This window comes from Sus scrofa, chromosome 16 (assembly GCF_054392235.1).
Source record: "Sus scrofa isolate SSC_HxYL_T2T_F1_AM1 chromosome 16, Sscrofa_HxYL_maternal_Yorkshire_Landrace_v2.0, whole genome shotgun sequence".
In the NCBI taxonomy this organism is placed as follows: domain Eukaryota; kingdom Metazoa; phylum Chordata; class Mammalia; order Artiodactyla; family Suidae; genus Sus; species Sus scrofa.
In genome coordinates, this window is record NC_139398.1 from 86,510,564 (window position 1) to 86,537,565 (window position 27,002).

The 27,002-nt window shown below is 43.8% G+C and overlaps 1 protein-coding gene across 2 annotated transcripts in view; it reads right to left on the reverse strand.

The window, feature by feature from the left end:
- Positions 1-27,002, reverse strand: part of ADCY2 (adenylate cyclase 2) — a 426,457-nt gene that overhangs the window by 64,434 nt on the left and 335,021 nt on the right. For both annotated transcript variants that reach the window (XR_014831042.1, XM_021077007.2), the window contains exons 15-16: positions 19,799-19,883; positions 5,590-5,727 (exon numbers count right to left, since the gene is read on the reverse strand). Coding sequence is in view for 1 of the 2 variants with exons in the window: in XM_021077007.2 (XP_020932666.2) it covers positions 5,590-5,727; positions 19,799-19,883 (223 nt within the window). In the remaining variant the exon portion in view is untranslated. The remainder of the gene's footprint in view (positions 1-5,589; positions 5,728-19,798; positions 19,884-27,002) is intronic.

Genomic DNA, 27,002 nt, shown 5'->3' on the forward strand with positions numbered 1-27,002 from the left:
GGGGAGTGGGGAGTTGTTCACAGGCACGGAATTTCTGAGATGATGAGAAAGTTCTGGAAGCAGATAACAGTGACGGTACATGACACTGCAAATGTACTTAACGCCCTGAACTACACACTTAAAAGTGGCTAAAATGATAAACTTTATGTTACACATATTTTCCCGAAAGGCACCGTAACAAACGTTGAAAACAGAAAAGAAGGGACACAAAGGAGGAAAAGAAAAGCATTACTGCCTTGTCCCTAAAAGACACTTTGAAATCACAAGAGCTACAGAAGAGGATCTGAATGAGGCTGTGGCTTTAAAAAGATGAGGTTTCAGAGTTCCCATCGTGGTGCAGTGCAGTGGTTAATGAATCTGCCTAGGAACCATGAGGTTGCGGGTTCGATCCCTGGCCTTGCTCAGTGGGTTAAGGATCCGGCGTTGTTGTGAGCAGTGGTGTAGGTCGCAGATGCAGCTCGGATCCCATGTTGCTGTGGCTCTGGCATAGGCCGGTGGCTATAGCTCCGATTCGACCCCTAGCCTGGGAACCTCCATATGCCACAGGAATGGCTCTAGAAAAGGCAAAAAGACAAAATAATAATAATAATAATAATAATAAAAATGAGGTTTCATGACAGAGAATGCACTTTTCTTCTTGGTGATATCAGCCAAGTGTGAAGGCTGCCCCCGCCCGCCGCCACCAACCCGCACATGAGAGCTGCTATTCCTGTTGGCATGTGAGTCTGGTGCCTGGATGAGCCTCAGTGGGTTAAGAACTACTAAGAAATGGCAAAACTACAGCTTGAGAGTAGGGCTCAGTTAGTCTCAAAAGAAACACCAAGGAGTTCCCCTGTGGTGCTTTTGCTACAGCGGCTTGAGTCACTGCTGTGGCACGAGTTTGATACCTGGCCTCAGGAACTTCGGCACGCCGTGGGTGCAGCCAAAAAAAAAAAAAAAAAAAAAAAAAGGAAAAAGGACCAAGACAAGGTTTAAAAGCTATACTGCTTTTAAACAGAAGCCCCTCCACGATGGAGACTTTGAAGTGGGGTTAGGAAAAAAGGCACGGAAGCACCGCTGGGCACCTTTAATGGCATCCAGGTAAAGACTGGTTGTACCTGCATCCCCAGCAGGTGGGAATTCGGCCTTCCCCCAACGCCATGAGGGACCTGGAGCCCCTCTGCCCTACGTGGTACCCCAGTGATGCTCACTTCCCCCTGCCCCGGTCTGAGTGCTGCACCCTCTGGTGATGTGTGTGACCTGAGGGAGGTCACAGCACCATGCAGTGTGGCTGGGGACACAGGACCTAGAGTCTGCCTCATGCGGTCAAAACTCAAGAGGTCAGGGATCTGAGCAGCTGGGGAGGATTTCTCTGTAAGTCATTGGATGCGATCAAAGATGGCGCCCCGATGGACAAGCCCTTCCCCTCCTGCGATTAACGAGACATGACAAGAAAGCGCAATGACCAGGGAAAGTTATTTCCTTTCTCTACCTAATGCAGGGTTTCACACTGTTTTGTGATGTGTCTTTGGAATAAATACAAGAGGAGTATCCACATGGGAAGGAAGCACTAATTTCAACAGGTATCAAGAAAAATAACAGGCAGAAAAAAATGCGCTTAGCGTGTTTCTTGCCCCACAGTCTCCGATGCTGCAGGAGTTAGCTTGGTACATGGCGCAAAGCTTATTTCATTTTCTCAAAGCATATCCACCACACTTTAAAAGTGTCTCCCATAGATTTCTTTACTTCACTTGGCAACACCCCTCTTTTTTTTTTTTTTTTTTTTTTTGGTATTTCTTGGGCCGCTCCTGTAGCATATGGAGGTTCCCAGGCTAGGGGTCTAATCGGAGCTGTATTCTCCGACCTACGCCAGAGCCACAGCAACTCCGGATCCGAGCCGCGTCTGCAACCTACACCACAGCTCACGGCAACGCCGGATCCCTAACCCACTGAGCAAGGGCAGGGACCGAACCCGCAACCTCATGGTTCCTAGTCGGATTCGTTAACCACTGCGCCACGACGGGAACTCCAACACCCCTCTTTTTGAGGAAGGACAATGACAGTAGAAGATGCATGTCTGGCACGAAAGATGCACTTCTTCTCTCCAAAGGCATCCCAGTTACTGTAAACAAAGACATCTACTCCTAGAGGTTTATTAGCTCATCCAATATTTATAGACAGTGATTCAACTGCCCATCAACCAGGAACTATCCTAGGAGCAATACAGTCAGCTCTCACATCAGACCTGTTTCCCATTTAGATTCTGTCTTTTAAAGATTCGGTGAGAAATCGTGGTTTTATGAGGTCAAACGGGATTACATACAAAATGTTTCCTTTCACCCAAGCTGCCATTTTCTCCTTGAGTAACTAGGCAATGGCCCCCCTTACAGAGAAGGTACCTTCCTAGGACACATGACAGAACAAAGAAACAAAGACCCCACTCTTAGGGGTGTGGATATTGTGCTAAAAGCCGTGTCCGCTCTCCGGACGTGTGCACAGGTGAGTGAACACACTCCTGAGGAGGAGGAGGCTGAGTTACAAGGCTGTGGGGCGACACTCCCTGTCAGAGCAAGGATGCCAAGAGCTTTCTTGGCATCTGTCAGAATCACTCAGAACTCTGGCCAGTGCTGCCCTGCAGGTCTGTCACAGCTGTCCCTTGCGGCTTGATTTACCAAGCTCTCCTTGGAGCTGGCTGGCACTTTCTCCTGGGAAGCTGGACGCAGGGCACTGAGGCTATAACACACACATGCATGTTACAAAGTCCAGCATGAGGACCCCATTTTAGGAAACGCTCCTATTTCCAGAGACTCTCAGCCCTGCCCTTGGCCTCTCGGTCCATCTTCCTCTCGGGTGATATATTCATGGTCATGCAAGAGCCACAGTATCACCTGTGCAGGAAAGCTAGGGGTCCTAACGGCTGGGAATACACCTGCTTTTCCAGGAAAGTTCCCTTGTCTGGTCTTTAGTCCTTCATCTCACATTCTGAAGACAGCTCTGGGGCCACAGTCAAAGTCTCCTGGGGTCGCCAGGCAGACAGCCCTTGGCCCATGGTCTGGGGCTCTTGGGAGCAGGTGCTGCAAACCTGGGACATCTCTGCCACGGGAAGTCTCTCTCAAGCAGGGTCATTCCGAGGGAATTACCTATCCAGACCGGGACAATTCCCCAGCTCTCTCCCAATCATAGTTAGGCCCCTTTTGGAAATAAATGATGTCATGATCCAGGTGTGCCTGAGACCAGACGAGGAGGCCTCCATCCCGGAGGAAGGTCCCTTCATCTCTGGAGCAGAAAAGTGGCCTTGGATGCTGTGAACACCACAGATGGGAGAGGAAGCCAGGAAGAGGGCCAGGATGGAGGAGCTGCCACTGTGAACTTGACACAGCAAGACAACTCCATGCAGGATGCAAGACCAAGGGCCAGCTGGTCCAGGGGGCAAGCCAGCTGTCTGCCTGGGCTTGACTGACGGGCCCTCCCCTGCCAAAGGCACCATCAGTTCTCGCTGTACAGGAGCAGCTGCGAGCAGCCTTATCCTGAGCTGAGCTCCGAGGCTGAGCAGGTGGCAGGAGGACGGCATCGTCACGGTGACAGCCCTTAGTGGCCCGTGCCCAGGAGGACCTACATTGGGGCCTGTCCTCGTGTCCTTTCTCAAGGGAGCTGCTGGAGGGAGATGGGCTGTGTGGTCATGCGAGGCGGAAGGGGCCAGCCTCCCTGTCCTCCAGTTAACCACGTGGGAGGACACCTGGGAATCCAGGCTCCCACCTGCTGATGGGCGGGAAGGGGGAGGGCAAGCTGGACCTCCTGTGCCACCTTCTTCCAGGTGTCCTTGAGATGGAGTTCTCAGCAGAGAGGAGTAGAGGAAGAAAAGGGCCATCCCAGCCCTGCAGCTGGCACTGCCGCCCATCTGCTTCCAGCTGGCATCGCCTCACCTGCATCTCCAGGTGTGTTTGGAGAAATTATACCATTTCTAGTACACCGCTGAGGACAGATCCCAAGTAAACGCTCAAGGTCCTTCTCTACTTCTTCAGCCTTATTATTACTGTTATTTTTTATTGGCTGCCCCTGTGGTATATGGACGTTCCTGGGCCAGGGACTGAATCTGAACCTACACCGGATCCTTAACCCACTGCGCCAGGCCGGGGATCAAACCTAAGCCTCTTCAGTGACCTGAGCTGCTGCAGTTGGAGTCTTTTTTTTTTTGTCTTTTGTCTTTTTAGGGCAGCACCCACGGCATACGGAGGTTCCCAAGCTAGGGGTCCAATTGGAGCTGCAGCTGCTGGCCTATGCCAGAGCCACAGCAATGCGGGATCTGAGCCATGTCTGCGACCTACACCACAGCTCACAGGAACGCAGGATCCTTAACCCACTGAACGAGGCCGGGGATCAAACCGCATCCTCATGAGTACTAGTTGGGTTCATTAACTGCTGAGCCGTGATGGGAACTCCTGTAGTTGGAGTCTTAACCCATTCTGCCATAGTGGGAACTCCTCGTCAGCCTTATTTTTTTGCTACTTCTTAGTACAAATTGTCCTAGAAGCTAAATATCTCCCCTCTGTCTCATCCTTGTCCAGCGTTTAGAGTTCTATCCCTTGGACCCTGAGCCCTTTGTCCTTGCTGCCCTGGGACGTCCTTCCATTGATGGCTTGCAGACTCTTTTCTAAGAGTTTACCCAGATGTGTGTCTCCCAGACACCATGAACTCCTGGAAGGCAAACCAATTTCAGGTTCTGAATATCTAGTGATGTACCAGGCACGTATTTACGCTCTCTCTCTCTCTCTCTCTATATCTATATATCTATATAGATATAGATATATAGATATGTATATATATAGATATGTATATATACTTATTTTTTTCTGAATGAATGTTCATAGTCTCATCTGTGAAAACTATTGAACATATGTGCCTCTTCTCCTCAACCTCATTTCATGCTTCTGGAAGGCAAGGAGTGTACTTGTGACACTGTGGTTCCCACCGAGCCAAGTGCCCAGCATATAAAGGATCACAACGCCTCATGGGTGAGGGTGAAAATGCCAGAGTAATGAGCACGATGCGTCTCCGTGTGCACTGACGGCCTGTCTGGTTTTAAGGCAATGCCAATAAAAATACGCCCAGAGTAAGAGCGACCAGTGGTTAAGTATCTACCGAATGCCTGATGCCGTCCCAAGTGTGGTAAGAGCATCAGTTCACTTACCCTCACATCCACCGTGGCAGAGAAGTGTCTGTTCCTGTTTTTGAGAAGGGAAGTGGGGCCTGTGTAGGTTTACTGACATTTTTCAGTAAAAGCGGGAGCCGAAGTTGGAAATCAGTCCCTTTCAGCTCCAGAGCGGGAGAGCCTCCCACTCTCCTTACTGTGCTGGTCCTGCTATCCCGGAGCGATGACCCTGCTGACACTGGATGGCCTTTCCGTAGCTCGGAGCCGGGACAGCTAGGAGGTGGCCTCCCTCCCTCCCTCCCTTGCGGGTGCATCTGCAGGCAGCGTCCTTTCCCTTCGCGAAGCCGCTGCTGCAGAGGTCGGATGCTGAATTTAACAGGCAGCAAGCGGTGTTGCTCAAGGAGCTACGGGCAAAGTCTGGAAACCGCAAGGGACAGGAGCCGCCCGGGGCCCTGACTCACCATGTTGACCACGGCCATGGTTAATATAATGGCTGTGGTGACGACCGTCAGGGAGATGCGAGGCCAGGGCCGGTTGGCAATGATGCCAGACGACTTCAAAAGCCACAGGAGGGAGGCGGAGGCTTTTTTGCTGCATTGCTGGGAGGAGAGAGGGAGAAAAAGAAAAGCATTGCTATTTTATGTATTTTCTCAAAATTGTGAAGGATGCTTACAACCACAAGCTGCACGAGTATTCTTTGCAGGTTAACTAAGTAGACTAGGTTGGCATCCTTGTTCCATATTAGGAACAAATAATGACACTTCTATGACCAATCAGGGATGTGCATGTATGTCCTTGAAAGTGGCCCTGAAATTACGTTGAAGAATTTTTCTGGTAAAGGAAAAATACATCAGCTAATTAAACCCCTCTGGAGGATGCGCTGGGTCTCAGATTGCAGCTGTGAGGAAGGAGTTGTCATAAATTCAGATGTTTTTCGTAGACAGCAAATCAACAAGCAGCTAATCCTAAGAATACAAACGGCCCATAAAAGCATTTGCTGCCTGGAGTTCCCGCTGTGGTGCAGTAGGTTAAGAATCCAATTGCAGTAGCTTGGGTCACTGCAGAGGCCTGGGTTCAATCCTTGGCCCAACACAGTGGCTTAAAGGATCTGGCACTGCTGCAGCTGCAGTCAGACTCAACCCCTGGCCTGGAAACTTCCATATGCCAAGGGTGCAGCCATAAAAAAAAAATATCGGTGCCTGTACCTGTGATGGTGACACCCAGAGTTCTAGCTGTGGGTTTCAGTGACAACTTCATCTGTTCCTGTCCTGCGAGGGCTTCACCCACATGGAGAAGCACCATTTCTTATGACAAACATTTTTATTTATTAAATTTTATTCTTTTATTTTTTGGGGGAGTAAAGGAGAGAAAGATAGCTTTATTGCTTTTGCCAGGCAAAGCGGGGGTGGGGGGGCACAGCAGGCTAATGCCTTAAAGGCTGTGCCCTCCAAAATTTTATTTTTAATTGTGTTTAAAAACCGTTTACCCTCTTAACGATTTTAAGCGCACAGTGCAGGAGGGTTCACACCTTTCCACCGCTGTGTTACAGATTTCTAGAACTTTTATCTCATACGACTGAAACTCCACACCCATTAAACAACGCCCTGTCCCCCGGCCACCAGCAGGCTCCTTTTTGTCTTTGACAGCTGGACCATTCCAGGTACTTGTGGAAGTGGAATCATGCCATGTTTATCTTTCCGTGTCTGCTTATTTCACTTGGCATCGTGGTTCTCCAGGTTCGTCCAAGTTGTAGCTTATGATGGGATTTCCTTCTTTTTATAAGGCTGGAGAGCATTCCATTGTATGCACAGCCCACACATGCAGTTTATCTGCTCGTCTGCAGATGGACACTGGTGGTGCTTTCAACTGCGGACCATAGTGAAAAACGTCGCAAGGAGTGGCATTATGACGTCTGGGAAGCTCTTTTGACACAGAAGGAACCGCAGGCTTCATAGAATGCCAGCCAGCATCCCCTCACCATCTTCTGGGGGCCAGACCCCGCCCTGTGGAAACTCAGCTATGGGCTAACCTCATCCTCCAGGTCACCTGCCTGGGGAGGTGCCACTGTGATGCTCACCTTCGTCCAGGTGGTGGGAGAGCAGAAGTAGGGCGAGCCCTAACACGTGGGTGATGCAAAGCTGGTCCGTGCCAGGCACTCCTGTGGCGATTTACATATGTCACCTGATATGACAGGCAGTACTTAAGCTCTCTAAGGATCTAAGTTTTACCCTTGATGCAAAAGGGACTATGGACTCGAAGCTATGTGTTGAAACATTAAAAAAAAGATATAATTTCAAAAAAATGCAGGAGGAATAAATATACTACACCCCTTAACTCGCACCATTTAGTTAATATGATAAAGCTGTTGTGACATCCATAAAATTCAAATGGAGAAAACTCCTTAAGCGTACTAATAAATGGCACTTTTCCTTCTCAGCCTCTTTCCCATTTTCTTTCTGCTTGAGTCTCAAACATACTGTTGACATAAGCATGGCAGTATGTTAAGTGCTGATACGACAATTAAATGAGAGTGTGTCATGCTGAACGCGACGTGGTTAGAAAGGGAACCAGCCCCGTGGCTCAGGATCAAACCCCCACAGCTGGGAAACTTTCTGCAAGTTAATTATCCTCTCTGGCCTCAGTTTATTCATCTCTAAAATGGGGATAATAAGAGCTCCTGCCCCTTTGGTCTTTTAAGAAAGTTAAATGAACTATATAAGGTGCCCGGGCGGGACACTTGTGTGAGCTCTTCTCTTTCTATTTGTGAAAACACAACACATCTCAGAAATGTGTTAGTGACTAGAAATCTATTTGCTTTATATCTACGTAAACACAAAATCATTTTCCCCTCCTTTCCACTATAGTCCTCCCCCCCTCCAGTTTCTGGGGTAAAGAGATGTCAATTATTTATGCACACAGCCCCTGCTAAATCTAGACTCCCTAGACTCCCAGGGCAGCGTTTAGGGCTCTCTCCTTGGGTCCTTCTCTGGTTTCTCCTGCAGCCTGTCTGGGAGAACTGGCCAGTGCTGCTCTGGAGCTGAATTGCTGGCTTGCAGCGGGAGGCGCACTTAGCCGGGCTCTGCAAAGCATCTCCCCAGCAGCCACTTGGGAAGAGTCAGATTTCTGCCTTAAGCCTCTTTCCCAAAGCAGGGTTTGGATGGGGGTTGGTGGTGGCATTAAATCTGCTGTCCAGTAAGCTGCCCTTTAATGCTCTGAACATACAGTATCTTACACCCACCTGCAAATGTACCATAATCACTTAATACAAGCTACTTTAAAGAATATTCATACGACAGACCACAGTTAGATCTTCATTCTGCAGGCGGAGCTGCAACAGAGTGTAAAAAGCGGAACTTTAAATGGGATAGCTCAGTCATCTAACTCATGTTCCATTGGGAAAGGATGGTGTTTGACGGGACTCTGGCAAATTAAGACCATATGTATGTATGCGCATCTGAATTGACCAGGATTGGTGTTTTTATTTAACAGAAAATTATTAAAATTGATGCTCTTGTGTCTGTACACAGAAATTGTCCATAGATACGATAACGAAAATGTTAAGAGCAGAAAACGCAGAACCACCACTCCTGGAGAATATTTAAATCTAGCTCAGATTCCATATCACAGTCAATTAGGTAAACTTTTATCTGGTTATTACACATATTATTGAAATTATAAAATGTAAAAAAAAAACACTGTTTGCATTTTAAGAATAATGCATGGGCATAACGTTGCCAAACATGCCACCTAATAGGAATGTGTTTATGTGGCTCGTAGACTAGTCATTTGCTGAAGCAGATGTGGGCAGACACACATGATTTTTTTCCCCTGCTTCTGTGACTTGCTGGGCAAAAAACGACGAGCTGGTGGCCCTGGAAACTACTGCCTCTGTGTGCCTACTGTATACGTGGGAGAATGTTCTGGAAAACTTTCATGCTCCTGTTCAGCTCTGCAAAGAAGACTCCTTGGAGCTGCTCCCTGAAGGCACATGGGTTTGGCAAGTGCTGGGTTCAGGACAACAGACTCAGGACCCAGGAGGCTCAATCACTTCTCCGATTCAGTCCTCCTGTGTTGTCTCTCAGTGTCCCCCAGACAATCACCATTTTTTTTTTTTTTTGTCTTTTTTGTCTTGCACCTGTGGCATATGGAGGTTCCCAGGCTTGGTGTCTAATCGGAGCTGTAGCCGCCAGCCTACACCACAGCCACAGCAACACAGGATCTGAGCCGCATCTGCGACCTACACCACAGCTCACGGCCACGCTGGATTCTTAACCCACTGAGCGAAGCCAGGGATCGAACCTGCAACCTCATGGTTCCTAGTCGCATTTGTTTCCGCTGTGCCACTACAGGAACTCCTTTTTTTTTTTAATTAAATTTTTTTGGGTTACTTTTAAACCTATTATGCCAGAGCCTCCCTGTTCGCCAGGTCTTAGAGCCAGGCAGCCTCCTCTAGCTTCACATGCTGTCACCAAGCGGAGGCAAAGTAAACACAGCTGTTCTGAAATATGAAAACTGGTAACACGGCTGGTGGCAACGGTAAGGAAATGGAAGATGACGATGGCAGTGTGGACCCCGGACCCAAATGACAGAGCAGGAAGAGGAGGAGGGAGATAAAGATGCTAGGAGGAAGAGAAGAAACCAACGATGGCCGAGAAGGGGGAGAAAAAAGACTTCTTAAGACCCTGACATAGCAGGAATCGCAGGCAAAAAGGGAACATGTGATTCCACTCGTAGCTCTGAATACAAATTACAGCTTGGATGCTGACATAATTTAGTTCAGTTTCTCCTGCTTTGGCTTAAAGATTCAAACAATGTCCTTGATGGAAAAATAAGTTTATCCAAATTTACACCAGCCGAATGAAACATGAATGATAACATCTCAAAGACTATTTTGGCATTTATTCCAGAGCTGCTAGTCATATGACAATGAGGGCATCCCTCCTATGAGTTCAGGGCGGCCATTCGATTTGACGTTTGCTTTAATCATTGGCATCGTTTCAGACAAATCTGTGTATTCTCGGTCTCGAGAGTCAGCGAGGCTCACGGTACCCTATGATGGCCTCTTATTATGCATGTGCACTCACCATGCACCTTCTAGAAATGCTCTTGGCTGTGAATGCCACATCTAGCCACTGATAAAGATGGAATTGGTGCCGATGGTAAGTGGGAGACGTAAAAGGAAAAATAATATAAATTTACATGAAAGCCCTGCTGTGGAGTTGGGGATGGTGAGCAGTGTGGGTTGCTAGACAGGGGGTGGGATGAGTGCTAAGGGTCTTTGTCTGGTCCAGGCAGGAGACTCTCCATGCAGAAATAGAATGTTCATACACGGTATTTTGGATTAAAACAAAGTATCTCCACCAAAAATATGTTCCCTTCTTTCTTTCTTTTCCTTCCTTCCTTCTCTCCCTTCCTTCCCTTTCTTGGGGAACCTTTGCATTAGAAACAATTGGCAGTTTCTCCGACTAAAATGCCTCATAATTTAATGTGACAGTTATTAAAGCAGATTGTTTTTGCAGGTTCATTAGTGTTCCTTTTGCAAAGAAAATGAGGTGCCTGAAAAGAAGTAGGTGCTTCTATAAAGTGAAGTTGAATAAAATGAAAAAAACATTTCAGAAAGATACATGTAAGTCACAGCGGCTGAGTAACAAACTTTTATTCTTACAAAAAATCTGAAAATCTTGCCTGAAATAGACGGTGAAGTTTATCAGATAAATATGCACTTTTGTGTACTTGTGTAAAGGAATTATTATTATTATTATTATTTTTTTTTTTTTTTGTCTTTTTGCCTTTTCTTGCTCCCTCGGCACATGGAGGTTCCCAGGCTAGGGGTCGAATCAGAGCTGTAGCCCCCGGCCTACGCCAGAGCCACAGCAACGCGGGATCCGAGCCGCGTCTGTGACCCACACCACAGCTGACGGCAACGCCGGATCCTTAACCCACTGAGCAAGGCCAGGGATCGAACCCACAACCTCATGACTCCTAGTCGGATTTGTTAACCACTGCTCCAGACGGGAACTCCTAAAGGAACCTTTAACTGGCATTTTAGGTGGGCAAGGACTGTCTTTTTGAATGGCAGCAACCGGCTGCAGCAATAATTACTTGAAACATTTAATGTCGCAGACTGATGTCGTGTACTTTAATTATTTAATTGTACTTGGATTTCCTACTGACTTTTATTTCTCGGTTACATTTTACAAAGTCAGCCAAGGTGTTTCTTTTGCACACCTTGGATGAGCCAAGGTCCCCCTCCTTCATCCTCTGCATGGTCCTCATGGCACCGTCCGTCCATACTGTGCCACCTTTGTCAACATACTTGTCTCTGGCCACATGGAGAGCTGGTTGAGGACAGTGACCAGCTCACACCCATCTTTGTGTCCTTAGAGGCAGCACAGTATTCAGCAAACAGTCGGAACTCAACAGATGCTTTGCTCAATAAGCTCTGTCTTCATGATGATCCCCAAGAGAAATCCCCAGGGGTGGGAAACAAAGAAAGAGATCATTGCTAGAGGGATGGAGGCTGTGATATTGGCCTCAAAGGGCCCTGGAACTGGGCAGCACCCAAGGCGTGGGCTTTTAATACCCACAGGGGCAAGATGTTGCCTTGGGTCTAAAAAGATGGGCATCTGGGACCAAGACTTCTGAATACAACCAGAAGCTTCAGAAGGTTATTCTCTCCATGTGGAGAAGTCTAGAAGAACCCCACACACTAATAAAGGAAGTATCAAGAGGCCTTCAGTGATAATTCAAATGCTAAATATAGGTGTTGGTTTTGAAATCACTGTATCTGCTTCATAAGGAGAATCACTATCATTGAGTGGGTATCAATCAGACTAGAAACCAGAGAAAGTCCTTGGGGTTCTGGCAGAATTGAGAACAGCACTGCTGTGAATGATACTGTACATCACAGGGAGAGGGGCACATCCCAACTGGGTAGGGGGAAATCCCCACTGAACATGACCCCACAATAAACAACAATTATGAACTAAATAAGACGTTGGAAGAATCAACAGAAATAACAGAGAGTAGAATTAGGACCACAAGACCTGCAAATATGATATCAATCTGAAGCAGTCTATCAAATAAGATCAAATTAATCAAAGAGTGGCTTAGAGTTCACAATGAATGAGCAGATAGGAAAAAGGAATGGGCATATTTTAAAAGTGAGCTCCATAGACTCCCTAAAGATAAGCTTGTAGATATTTTAAATTAAAAACTCAATAGCTTTGCTGAAACGGGTGCGATGGCTCTGAGGAAACAACCTGTAGAGCAGCACAGAAATATAAAAAGTATGAAAGAGATGTTGAAGCACAGAAGGTAAAATAAAAAGACTCAATACACTGGGAATGAAAGTTTGAGGAAAGCAGAACAGAAAGACCGGGAAAAAGGCAAAATACAGGGAAATAGGGGACACCAATTTGTGGGTCTGGAGAAGAATATGAGCTTTGAGGGAAAATGAAAGTAAATCTATAGCTTAGTACAAGGAACAGATTGCCCAGGAGAGACAAAGAGCAAATCCTGCAAAAGCAATCAGAGAAAAGAAGTTACCAAGGAATGAGAATTAGCGTAGATTACTTCTCAGTACATTAAAATCCAGCAAAAGAATAGTGATAACAATGAATAATAAAAATCATTTAAATTTAGAAAAATCTGAACCACACTATAGTGAAAGGTGGAAAAGGATGATCAGATTTAGCGATTTAGAGCATGATCCTTATATTCTTCAACAAGAAGATGGAGATAACAATGGATCCTGTTCACCATGTACATGCTGCATATCTTACATTAATCCCTAAGAGAAAAGACTAGGATACATAGCTGCCAAGTCACTGAGAGAATAAAGAATAAATAAACTCCTTTGGTACAAAAGGAGGCATCAGAGAAGGAAAAATAAGTAGAAGCAGAGAATGCATATGATGGATTAAAAAAAGCGAAACTGGACTAGCAGTAATTATAATATACGTAAATGTACCATATTTGTCAGGTAAAAGAGAGAGACCCTAGGACCAGAGAACATCACATACAGCTAGATGTTGTCTACACGACACACCTATATAGTCAGGAAAAGTTGAATAAGAAGATGGGAAAAGGGACACTGGGAAAATACTAACCAAGAGAAAGCTGTAGAGTTATATTGACATTAGAGAACAGACTTCAAGGGAAAAACACTCCTGTGGGTAGAAAGCTTTTCTATCAGCTGGTGTGTGACCTACTTTCCTTTTCCAGGACTGTCTCTGTATTTGTGCTTTTTCATCTCTGCCTGGAACAGGTTGGGGGGCTGATACTGTATTATCTCTGCTATACAAAGCACAAGAAAACCACAGAGAGAAAAATTTCTCCCAACATTTTCTAACATTTTCATTTGCTGAATCTGTCATGCTTCTTCTAAAAGACATTTCATCAGGGAGGTTTCGTGTGTGTGTGTGTGTGTGTGTGTGTGTGTGTGTGTGTCTTATTTATGGTTACATCTTTTGTATTTGTTACAGAAATGTAAGTCTACATCAGGTAGTTCAGAAAGTTAAATTTGGTGGTAAAGGAGCACTTTTTATTATGATTACTATGACAATGACAGCTATTAATTTTTATTGCTGATTTAATGAAAATGTAAACTCAAATCTCTAATTCTACGTCTTATTTTCTACTTAGATAAAAAGGATTGTTTTGATTATCAAATAAAATCATACATAATGAAAACACTTTGAAGGGTTCATATATGTGAAAACATTTTGCAAAGTATTATTATTGAAGATACTTTCTCACTAGCATATTTTAGAGTCTATATAACTGTTCCCCTCCATTTTACTGAATGTCTTTTAAGATGGAGTTATACCATGCTGAGAATCCAGCCTTATGTAAACTGGGTCAATAGCTGGGTCAGTATTAGAGAACTAGACAAGAGGAGACTGTGAATTAGGTTCTATGTGAGGTTTGGTGATGTTTGAGCAACTGATTTTTAGTGGTCACCATTATGGCCCAGGACCATGAACGGGGACATCCCATGCACGTCGTTCTGAGCACTTGGCGCTCAACACACAGCCTAGCATCCTCCGGAACCTGCCTCCAAATAACTATAAGGGCTCTAAGGCTGGTTTCCAATGGTCCCCATACACTTCAGGCCAAGTTACGTAGCCTCTGTGAACCTTTGTTCCATTCATTGTAGAATGAGAATTCCTTCCAAGGACTCTTGTGTGGACAAATGATCCAGCCTAGGTACAACGCCTAGCAGAGTAAGTGGTCATTTTTAATACCATGCAAGATTTATTACTTGTAAGCTGCAATGAAGTGCGATACAGAGCTAGGCACGGAATCTTGCCCATCATTAGCAGTTTCGGTTGATTCTAGAGGTTCTTAACCTGGGACAGGAAACCTTTGCAGGTCTTAGAGTTGTCATATTCATGATCTCCACCCAAAGTCTCCAACTGCATCCTCAAGGGATCCACGCTCAGCTCCTGCGTTATTTTTCATGGAGGGAAGCTTTGCTTCTAAAACAGTAGACATGGAAACTCTGCACTGCATGGCATCTTCCGAGTCCTGGGTCTCTCATCCATGAATTGCAGGCCTGGACAACATTCTTTGTGGTTCTTTTTCAGCTCTCAAGTTTACAGTTCAGAAATGCTAACCAGAATTTGCAGCAGAAAGCTATGTAGCTCATGAAAGCACCGATGCAGAGGCGACAAGGGGATCTGACAAGTGAGCACCCAGGATGAGGGCCAGGATGCTGGCAGGCTAAGAGCTCACGGTAACTGGGAGCAGAGATGCACTGTGAGCTGAATTCAGAGCTGCCATCCCGGAAGAAGTCCAGTCTGGGTGAGGAGAGGGGTAGAACATTGTCTGGGCAGTGGTGTTAGAAGCCAGCATTTGCAACCTAACATTCCTTCAAGCTGACTGATACTTCTTTCGGATTTCAAGTGTCTCAAGTACTCAACGAACAAAACAGGGCCAAGGTGAGATCACCGATTTTTTTTTTTTTTTGTCTAAAAGGATACACATCAGAATAGAAAATAGGAAGCAGAAGCAGCAGGCACTGGGGAAGCTGCCTGTGGGTGGGCTCCTCAGAGTTGGTTTGTGAAGGTTAGAAGATTATTTGCTTATTTTTTTTTTTTTTTATGGGCCACACCTGTGGCACATAGAAGTTTCCAGGCTAGGGATGGAATCAGAGCTGCAGCTGCAGGCCTGCACCACAGCCACAGCAGTGCCAGATTCCAGCTGTGTCTGTGGCCTACACCACAGTTCAAGGCAACGCCAGATCCTTAACCCACTGAAAGGGGGCCAGGGATCGAACCCGCATCCTCATGGATACTAGCTGGGTTCATTATCACTGAGCCACAAAGGGAAATACCAGCTGGGTTCATTATCACTGAGCCATAAAGGGAACTCTGGAAGATTATTAACTGAGGCATCAGCCCTCAGCACATCAGAGGCAAGATCACGGCGCACCTGAGAAGGAATTTCAGTGCAGCAGGAGAAAGGCCATGGACCACCATTCCTCCTTCATACACAGATTTACAAAGAGAGCGCCTCCCCGCACCAAGGCACCTGGAGAAAGAGGACAAACTTGGTGCCCAGAGCACACCTAACCTGCCCGAGGAGGAACGGTGGGGTCGGTGAGACCAGGGTGGTGCTACCTGGAGCCCCATGAGTTGAGAAAGGAAAAAAAACACCTCGTGGGAATGAGAGAAGTCCAGAAGGGCTGACTTAGCACCTGCTGCTTCTAAGTGGACCATTCGTGCGGTCAGCGTTCTGCTGAGTTCCCTGGCAGACAGGAAGTAGGTGTAGGAACACAGTCCTGGTCTTAAGGAACCTGCTACATATGAGAAGAAAAAGCAGTTGCTCTCACTAAGGAAAAAACGGGCGTCAAAGAGATGGTACTTGATCAAGTGCTAAATTACACGGCATAGATCCTGAGGCCCATGGCGCTCAAAGAAGGGCCCTTCACATGGGCTGATGAGGCTCGTGAGGAAGGTGCAGAGCCCACCCTCAAGGGCAAGAGCTGAGACATGGGCATCACGGGGGAGGGGAGGGTGAGCACTGCTGGGAGAGCCTCCCCAGAAGGTGTGGGCTGGGGGGCTGGGGCTCGGCGGAGGCCGGGCTTCTCAAGCTCTCATGATAATAGCAAACAGATTCCCTGACTTTTTTGCAAATGTGTCACTGAACACGGATCTCTGTAGAGTGCTTTTTTAATCAACAAGCAAATGACTGCATTTCAATACCACTCTTTTTTGGTCCATTTTGATGGTTCTCTACCCTTTTTATCAAGCCCAGCTGAACAATGACCAATCGGTTTTATTTATTTGTGTTGTTCATTTTTGTGCAACAGAGGATACTCAAAGTAGAACTCTTGGAGGAAAAATAGCTGCCTGGCTAAACTTTTCTCAACCTCCTATAGAAAATTCTTTTAATTTCATTCTTCATATGGAGAATTTAATATCGTTATTATGATACTGCCTCTGGCATTTAAGTTCTCAGAAGGTTAACGCAAGTTCATAGAATTTGAGTCTGGGATATTCAGTATTCTTTCATAAACTCAGTATTTAAGCCATAAATAAATGCAAATCACAATAAAACCTCATACTTTTCCAGGACCATTGTGGAGTATTTGTGATATACCTCAGTTTTTTCTTCTTTAATTTAAATTTATTCTTTGTAACCACCATCAAATGCTATCACTGATATGTGGAATCTAAAAAAAGAACACAATGAACTCTGCAGAAGGATACTGACTCACAGACTTTGCAAGATTTATGGTTTCCAAAGGAGACAGGTTGGGGAGCTGGGGGGGGGGAATGCACTGAGGGTTTGGAATGGACACGCTGTAAAATTTGGTTGTGATGATTGTTATACACCTATAAATGCAATAAAATTCATTAAGTATAAAAAATAAAAATAAAAATAATAAAAAAATTAAAAAATAAATTTATTCTTTGTAGAGTGACACAAAGTATTACATTAAATGTCACGTGTAAGAAATGTAACTTTTTTTTAAAAAAGAGAAGCAAGCATTTATCATTGCAATCTTTGTTTAAAACACTGATAATGCACATTAATTTTAAAAAGTTAATGTTCTTGTTTGTTGCTTAAAAAAGGGTTTGTCTGGATTGCTCTAAGAATAGGCATTCTAAAATATGCACTGATGGAAAATAATTGCAGCTGCTGTTTGCTGAAAATCTATTAGTAACCTGCTGGGTCCTTAACATTTCCTATCTCTAATGATGGAGAGAAACTTGGAACATGGTTGATCTCCAATTTCCATGAGAGAAAACCATGGCTTGCAAAAGACCTAAGCAAAGTCTCAAAGGTAATATATGTAGTTGTGGACAGAATTGGAGAGGGTAGAGCAGAAATTATACTCAAAGCCTTCCTGCATTATTATGTTTGATATTGAAAGTGGAAAAAAAATGCTTGCGGAAATGTTTTAAAGAGTGAAAAGAACGCTTTATTGGAATGAGACGTATTCCTTCTAGGGGTTTACCAGGATCACACCTGGACCAAGGAGGACAGCTGGCCACTGGGGGGAGACTCACTCATGGATCCTACTGATTCAAGTTTGGAAAGACCCGATGTCTTCAAGTCGAGTCTTCCTGACCACTTTAGGAAAGTACAGGCTTCCTTGAGGAGGAGGCAAGCATCGGTTCATCTGCAGCCTTGAAATGTTCTCTTTGAGGCACCGAAGACGTAAAAGGAACTTCCTAGCATCTGCTGTGTGGGTGTCAGTCTTGGGAAGCCCACGGGGAATGGGAGAAACTGGGAGCTAGGAATGTTGGAGCTTGATCACCCTGAAGCACCACCGGCAGGTGCAGGAGTGACCAAAAGGCACAGAAGGTTCAACAGTGAGGTCAGATTATACTGTGGCTGAGAGGGGAGACCTTATGTCACAGCAAAGCATTCCCACCAAGGCAGCCAAGTTGCTCTGGAGGTTCTCTCTCTAGCTTCCAGCTGTGTGTGTGTGTGTGTGTGTGTGTGTGTGTGTGTGTGTGTGTGTGTGTGTGTGTGTTTTTCTTTTTTTCTATAGCAACTTAGTGGAAAGAAGAGTCATTTTGAAACCCTAAATATACACTATACCCCCCATACCCCTCAAGACTGGATTCTTTAGAAGAGAAAATGAGAAGAATGGCTACTTCGACACAATGACACGAGCTGCTTTAATTACCACAAGGTTTGGATTGCCGATGGAGCCACCCAATGAGAGCTCCCATCCTGAAAACCTGAGAAATCGTCTGCAGAAGCCTTTTAGGGGCCAGGAAGAGAGCAGGGGGAGTCCATGTGCTCTTCCACCCAAGGAAAATCTGAAACAGGCTTCCTTGTACATTACCAATTCCAGGTCTCTTAGAACTTGACAAGGAGTCCTATGGTCGGTAGCTACTCAATCTTCTCTACAACCTACGAAGTCTTCAGGGGATTTTGAAGAGACTCAAGATGACACGTGCGCATTTGAGGAAGTCAGAAACCACCTTCTCAGGTTCGGAAGAGCTTCCAATCCATTTGAAACATTAAACCATGATACAGAAAACAAAACCCACAGAAGTTTGCACAAGGCAGAGGAGTCAGAGTGTCCTCTCTTGAGAGGTCGAGATGATGCTTTGGAATTTTAACCCTTTTTAGCCAAATGATTTCACAAATCAGACTAGGATGCACCCAGTGCTGGGGATCTGGTTCAGAGGGGCCTCCCCTCTTTCAACTCATCTCCAAGGAACAAAATGAAACCTCAACTATCTTTTGGGACTGCTATCTCATTGGCTTTCTTAGGATGTTCTCACGAAGCTAAGGCCACCCAGCAACACCTGCATTATTATCTTGAACCAGGATTTAAATCATAAGAACTTACAATGATTGGTTTAAATTAAAATGCTAATGAGAGGAGTTCCCATCTCGGCTCAGTAGTTAACGAACCCGACTAGTATCTGTGAGGATGCAGGTTTGACTCCTGGCCTTGCTCAGTGGGTTACAGATCTGGCATTGCCATTAGCTGTGGTGTAGGTTGCAGACACGACTTTGATCCCGTGTTGCTGTGGCAGTGGTGTAGGCTGGCAGCTGTAACTCTGATTACACCCCTAGCCTGGGAACCTCCATATGCCTCAGATGCAGCCCTAAAAAGACAAAAAAACTGCTAATGAGAGATATTTTTACACCTGATATTTTTTCTATTAACGCCCCCCCCGCCCCCCGTTGTGGCTGCACTTGCATGTGGAATTTCCCAAGTCAGTGATCAAACCCACACACAGCAGTGACCACAGCCACAGTAGTGACCATGCTGGATCCTAAAGTGCTCCACCACCAAGGAAGTTCAATTTTTCAACATTTTATATCTTGAAAGTCAATGTCAAAGACACATTTGGTTTCCCTTTTAATTCCCTTGTACACCAAAAGCCTCCTATTACACCAGTATTTGCTGCTATCAATACTCCGAAAACTTAGAGGCGATAATAAAAAAAGGTTGACAAAAGCCAATAAACATAAATACGACTTTACAGTGTGACATTCGACATTTCAAGTAACCTTCAGATTAGCACCTCAGTTTATACTCTGGGGCGTTGACATGGAGGGTACATGCTTCTCTCCTAGGTTGCGTATCTCTTGAAATGGTAAATCAACAAGCTCCCTGTGTTAAGCAAGCAATCAGTTTTCATTCAATGAACACAATTTTCAAAGAGGTTCTATTTTTGAAGTACCTACCAAAAGCTGTCCAGCAAAGCAGACGAAAAGGATAAAGGCAAGCGAGAGAAATGCAGCTCCAAAGGAAATCCCGAGAATGGACGTTCTACCAGGAAACAAAAAGGAACAGGTTAGTGGGGATAGTTCCTATCATTCTGGAAAGTCATCATTAATAGTTCTGGCTTAATTTAATTAGAGCTTCATTAAATGAGGATGTCGCTTTTTCCCTAATTTCTTGAGAAGTGACAATGGAGCTAAAAATAAACCAAAGACACATCTGTAGAAAAATATGTCTACAGTTGTGTCTCCTCAGCTTCTTATGACTCATTAAAGCTGCCCTACAAGCATCAGCTCTTCATTAAGAAAAACCATCTCCTTATGTCTTGCCTCTGCAACCACCACTCTCATGCCCACACTTGACCATGACTGTCTCAGTGCCATATTCCCTGCTGGTTGGCATCCTGGCAGTTGTTGCCTCCAAGGCAGCCCCATCCGATGCCCTCGAAGACCTCGTGGCCTGTTCTTACTCCCGTTCACATGGAAACACTGAATCCTCACCCCGCCTCCCCAGGACAATCCAACCAGATTCAACTTCCTTCCAGACTGATGCAACTCAGCGCTCATGGAGATGCCCCAAAGATTTCACAGCCCCTGACTTTTCACATTCTTGCATGAGCCAATGAACAGGAAAGCTTCCTGTGCTCATGTGAAAAGTATGCCCATTATGTTACAGATTCTGCCACCGACAGGTGACAGGTAGATGAGTGTTGATGAGAATTGCAGGCACTTCTGAGAGGTCCTTTATTTATTTACTTTTTTTGCTTTTTAGGGCTGCACCTGTGGCCTATGGAAGTTCCCAGGCTAGGGGTCAAATTGGAACTGCTACGCCACTGTCACAGCAACACCAGATCCAAGCCACATCTGTGACCTAACCACAGCTCATGGCAACAACAGAGCCTTAACCCACTGAGTGAGGTCAGGTATCGAACCTGCATCCTCATGGATGCTAGTCCGGTTGGTTACTGCTGAGCCACAGTGGGAACTCCCGGAGAGGTCCTTTAAATAATTAAAAAATTCAAGGTCTCTTAAAACTTTGGATTTTTTGGATTAAATGACATTGGAGTAAATGACTCTTAAACTGTCATTTAATCCCAAGGAAGAAGTGTTTGGGAGTATTAAAAAAAGATGAACCACAACGAATAATCAAAGGGGAAATTCAAATGAAGCCTCCAGAGAGAGGTCAGGTGGCACTTGAGACCACAGTGCAAGTTTGTGCCAAGGAGGGTGGCTAGACACACTGCACGAACAAAAGATCTGGCCGTGAGAAGAGAGGGGACACCGAGAGGTTGATATACCACATGGAAGATGCAGATGTAAATCCGCAACGTGCTGAAATGACCGGCACGCGCACAGCAGTGAGCCCCATGGGGCAGGAGAAAAAGCCAATAATCCGTGGATAGAGGAAGGTCCCTCCTGCCATGAGGGTGGGAAGTTCTGCTCAGCTCACCTTCAGAGACATGATCTGTCTCGAGAGATGATTACCCGTCAAGCAAGATCTACAAAATCTTGACTTCGAACAAGTGTACACCTGAGCCTAACCCAAGGATGTACTTACGGGGGCACTGAGTTATCAGCGAGGGTACTGAGTTATCAACGAGGGTACTGAGTTATCACCTAGACATGATCCACAATGCTTTCAAATACCTGGCCCGATAACGGCATCTGTTCACATTTGATGAAAAAACAGTGTCTTCAGGGAGGGTGTCTATATACCAAGTACACCTGCACGTTGACAGCGCCAAGTAGGATGTCATGCCTGTTTTCAGCAGCTCACAGTCTAGTAGAGACGAGTGCCATAGGCCTCCTCACCTCCCTCATCCCAAACGGCCCTTGTCATTTCTTAAAGTTTGCTTCATTTTTTACCTCGAAGCAGAGTTGACTTACAAGGCCATGTTCATTTCTGCTTAGAGCAAAGTGATTCAGTTATACCTCCACATGCATTCTTGTTTATATTCTGGTCCATTCTGGTTTATTTTTAAAATTTTTGACGACACCAGTGGCATATGGAAGTTCCTAGGCCAGGGATCTAATGTGAGCTGAGACCTACACCACAGTTGCAGAAGTGCCAGATCCTTACTGGGTCATAGTGGGAACTCCCCTATCATGGTTTAATCACAGGATACGGAATAGAGTTCCCTGTGCAATGCAGTAGGACCTTGTTGTTTGTCTGTTCCATATATTACTAGTTTGCATCCACTAATCCCAAACTCTCAATCTATCTCTCCCCGAAACCCCCCTTGGCAACCACACGTCTGTTTTCTGTGTCCATAAGTCTGTTTCCATTTTGTAGATAAATTCATTTGTCATATTTTAGACTCCACATGTAAGTGGTATCATATGGTATTTGTCTTTCTCTTTCTGACTTACTTCACTTAGTATGAGAATCTCTAGTTGCATCCATGTGGCTGCAAATGGCATTATTTCATTGTTTTCATTATGTTTATGGCTGAATAGTATTCCATTGGGTCTATGTACCACATCTTAATTCCCTCACCTGTTGACAGACATTTAGGTTGTTTGCATGTCTTGGCTCTTGTGAATAGTGCTACAGTGAACAGAGGGGTGCAAGCATCTTTTTGAACGATAGTTTTCTGGATATCTGCCCAGGAATGGGATAGCTAGATGGTAGGGTAGTTCTACTTCTAGGTTTTTTGAGGAGCCTCCATATTGTTCATCATAGTGGTTGTACCAATTTACATTTCCACCAACAGTGTAGCAGCAAATACCCTTCTTTTTAGACATCACTCTGGTCCTTAGTGCCTGGTCAGAAGCCACAGTCTCAGCATCTCCCCAACAGGAGGGTGGAGGGAGAGGAGAGAAAGGCAGGCCACACCTCAGGGGTATGGAGGGCTCTTGTTATTCCTGTGACCAAGGAGACACAGTAACTCTTCTGCTGAACTTCTGCTTGCCGTCTCTCTCACGCAGCTTTAGAAGACAGCTCAGACGGGGTTTCCTTGACCCTGTGTCTCCTGATTCCTTGCTGGTGTCAAGGTGATACCTTTTTATGAAATGGTTTAAAGATGAATGATCTCTTACTGCAGATTTGGTAAATCTCAGCTATAAAGCAATCTGGTGAGAGTGACGGGGTGGCGTTGGGATGGTGATATGATAATATGATGATAGAATATTGACTATGTATCCAGCGCTGTTCTAAAGGCTTTCTATGTACATGTAACCCTGGGCAGCAGTTACTATTATACCTTCATTACACCAAAGAGGAACTGGTGCCCAAAGAAGCTGAGAAACTTGCTTAAAGTTACACCCCGATCAAGTCGTGTGATCGAGATTTAAGTTCACACAATTGTATTCCCGACTCAGGTTCTGTTTTTAGGAGCAGATATGCCACATTTTCATCATGCTTGCTTTTTCAACTTTCTTGGAAAATTACCCATGCCATTTAGATGTTTGAATATGAAATATTTTCCTTAATATTCTCCTCTAGTTTTAGAAGTTGCCATAGTTGAGGTGATTTCGTCTTCTCCTTAATGCTATTTTTCTTGTTCTCTCTAAATCAGACTTTTGAAGCTTTGGATATTTGTTGATCTTCTCGAAGAATGAACTTTTGGTATATTATTAAAGTCTATGCTTTCTGATCATTGTCTATATTATGGGTTTGGGAGTTAACTTTAAAAAAAATCCGCTTCTTCTTTTTTTAAACTTTTACTGTTCTTTTTCTTGATTGTCATTTACTGCCAGTCTTCTGTATTTTCTAATAAATGCATTTAAGGACATAAATATTCCCATAATTACTGCTTTAGCCAAATCCCACAGCTTTGATTTGTAGCTACTCATTGCCATTCTTTTCTAAAAAGCCTGCAATTTCAATTTCCACTTCCTTTTAATACAAGAGTAATTCCACAGGGAGATTATTTTTGGTCTCTCCTTGTGATTTCTAATGTCATTAGGTTGGATCAGAGATTGTGGTCTCTGTTCTCTTTGATGATATATTTTTTTCTTCTGGGGTGTGATACATATGTTCTATTTCTATTATGTCTTAGGACTTTCTGAAAATGATATATATTTTCTTTTTGCTGGAAACAAAGCATGTTCTTTCAATGTGTCTATTGTCAGAGAGCCTGATGAGTTAGTCAGGTTCCCAGTGGGCTGACTTAGCTCAATTTGCTCTGTCAATTTTAGAATGTATTAATATTTCCAACTAAGATTGTAGGTTTGTCAATACATCTGAACACTTTAACAGTGTCTATTTATTTCAAAGAGATGCTGGAGTGCCTAAAAATTTATGATTCTTAACTTTGCTGGGTGACTGTATTGTAGTATGTCTCTTTTTTAAAATGCTAAATGCCTTTCACTTGAACTCCATGTTGTCAGAAATGTGTATTACAGCAGCTTTCCCTTTTCTTTTGCTGTTTTCCAAAATAGCTATTTTCCGTCCTTTATTTCCAACCATCCTCTAGCTTTTACTTTTAGCGACATCTTTTAAAGATACTATAGAAGTGGCTTTGGGTTTGTAGCTTCAATCTTTGAACCTCTTTCCAAGAATGGGATATTTTCATCCTTAGACAATTAAGAAATTTGTTAATATGTGACCAGTTCTTGCCACCTTATTTTCTTAAAATGTTTGTTAAAATTCATACAGAAATCACTTCAGTAAAAAACAGATTTAATATACTTAATAAATAGCCATTTGAATTTTCTATTCCATATGTGCCAGTTTTGGTAAGTCATATATTCAGTGAACTTCCCCATTTTATCCAAATTCTAAATCTTTTTGGCCTTGAGTGACTTACAACATTGCACATTTATCCTGGTGAAATCTGTACCGTCTGTAGCAAATCCTATTTTATTCCTTATATTATTAGTTTGGGTGATTTGTGATTATCAGTTTTCTTTTCCTGCTTGATCAGTCTTGCTAGTGATTCAGGCATTTTTAAAGTTTTTCAAAGAACAAACTTTTGGCTTTATTATTTTTCTGTTGGTTGTTTTCTATTTTATGGATTTCTTCTTTCTTCTTTAGTATATATTCCCTTCCACTTACTGGATTTGCTCATCTTGTTCTGGCTTCCTAAGCTGGAAATATAAACAACTGATTTGAACCTTTTCTTCTTTTCAAAGATAAGCATTTTAAAGCTAAACATTTCTCTGAATTATTGTTGTAGCTACATTCCACACATTTTATTTTGATTTACAAAACATTGTCTTGTGGTTTTTTTATTTGACCCCTAGGGTATTTAGAAGTATGTAATTTAACACTGAAATAGTTGGGATTAATTTTAGATATTCTATTATTTTTCAATTTCTAACCTGACTTTGGTGTGATTACATATCAGTCTATAAGATTTTCATCTTTTCATATTTATTTCAGTCTTTTCAAATTTGTTGAAAAGATTTTATATCAGATCTGCATAAGGATTCCAGGTACTGTTTAAATTAGCATATATTTTACTGTTGAATTTAGTGTTCTGTGAAAGCCAACTCATAGAAAGTTGTCTATCTTGCTCAGATTCTTAATATCCTTATATATATATATAAAATTATATAATACTTATATACCCTACCATGTATGGTAGCATATATAAAAGGGATATTAAATATCTAATACTGATGACTGATTTCTCTAATTCTCTTTTTTTCAGGTGTATTTTTTCAAGTATTTTACAGCTGTATTTCAAGTATATGCCATTTAATGATTTCGTGTTTCCTGATAACTTGAACCTTTTATCATTTTTCAATGTCTCGCCCTTATGTCTATTTTGTCTGAATATATGTACAGTGGCTTTCTCATGCTTGCTATTTATATGATCTATGTTTCCATCTTTTTTACTCTAATCTGACTTCCTTCTGTATTTAAAGGGCAGCTCTTGTATACAGTATGTGGCTTTGTCATGCTTTTATTTGGAGTGTTTAGTCCTCATACATGTAGTAACAAGTCACCACGCTATCACCACTCTTTTCTCTTGTCCTTGTCCTTTGTAGGCTGTGGTCCATTAATTACATTCACTGATAGCCTTTATTTCAAATTTACCATTTTACTATTCGTTTTTTTCTTTGTCTCATATATTTTTGGTTCTCCGTTCCTCTTTTTTTTGCCTTTTGTCATTCATCTAATATTTTCATGGCATTTTAAATTTCTTCTATTGATTTTTTTTAGTGATACCTCTTTGTACGTTTTAGTGATTGCTCAAGAAATAAAATACACATTATTAATTTATTAGAAGTTACTTAGTATTAACATTGTACTGCTTCAAAAGTACATAACATCCTGACAACAATATAATTCCACTCTCCTACTTACCAGAATTCTTATTGTTTTGCTGGTGATGAATTCCTCCTGCTTTCTTTCCTTTGCAACATGTTTTTCTTTCACCTCATTTTTAAACAGGAGAGAGTTCCTGCTGCAGTGCAGTGGATTAAGGATCCAGTGTTACCCCAGCTGTGGCGTAGGTTGCAGCTGAGGCTCAGACTGGATCCTTGGCCTGGGAAGGTCCATTTGCCACAGGTGCGGCCATAAAAAAAATTTTTTTTAAAGGAATGTTTGTATTGAATATTTAATCGATCATATTTATATCAGTGGTTCTGAAGAGAAGTCAACCATTATTTCCATACTGATCTTTGTATGCATGTCTTTTTTTTTTTTTCCCCTCTGGCTGCATTTAAGGATTTTTTTCCCCTTCTTTCTTCCTTTGGCTTCAGCATTTTGAGCATAATATACCACATGTGGAGCTATTTATATTTATTCTTCTTGCTGTTCACAGAGGTTCTTGCCTTTGGAGGCTGATGCAGTTCAACAATTTTGGGAAAATTTGGCACTAAGTGCGCTGGTAATTTCCCATTTGTTTTCAAACATATTTCCATCCCATATCCTACAAACTCCATTTTTCAGTCTCTTTGCCGTGGTCCTATCAAGGTTCAGCCAACGGGAAGTGGAGGGAAAGTCCGGAAGGGGGAGGAGGAAGCCTGGGCATCTCTCCTTACTATCTAGGTAGCGGGCATTTTCTGCATGAGCTGCAACTCCTGCTGTCTCTGAGGTTCCAGTCCCTGCCAGGTAACCCATCCTGGTCATGGTTCTAGCCTCTGCACAAAGGTCCATGAGCCTGCCTTCCTGGTGATACCATATCTACCCTGTGTCTTTCCAAACCTGGAGTGGTAGTAGGTTCCTCTCTTGCTCAGCCCTTGGTTGCTTCCCGCCCACTGTTCCATCTCTCAG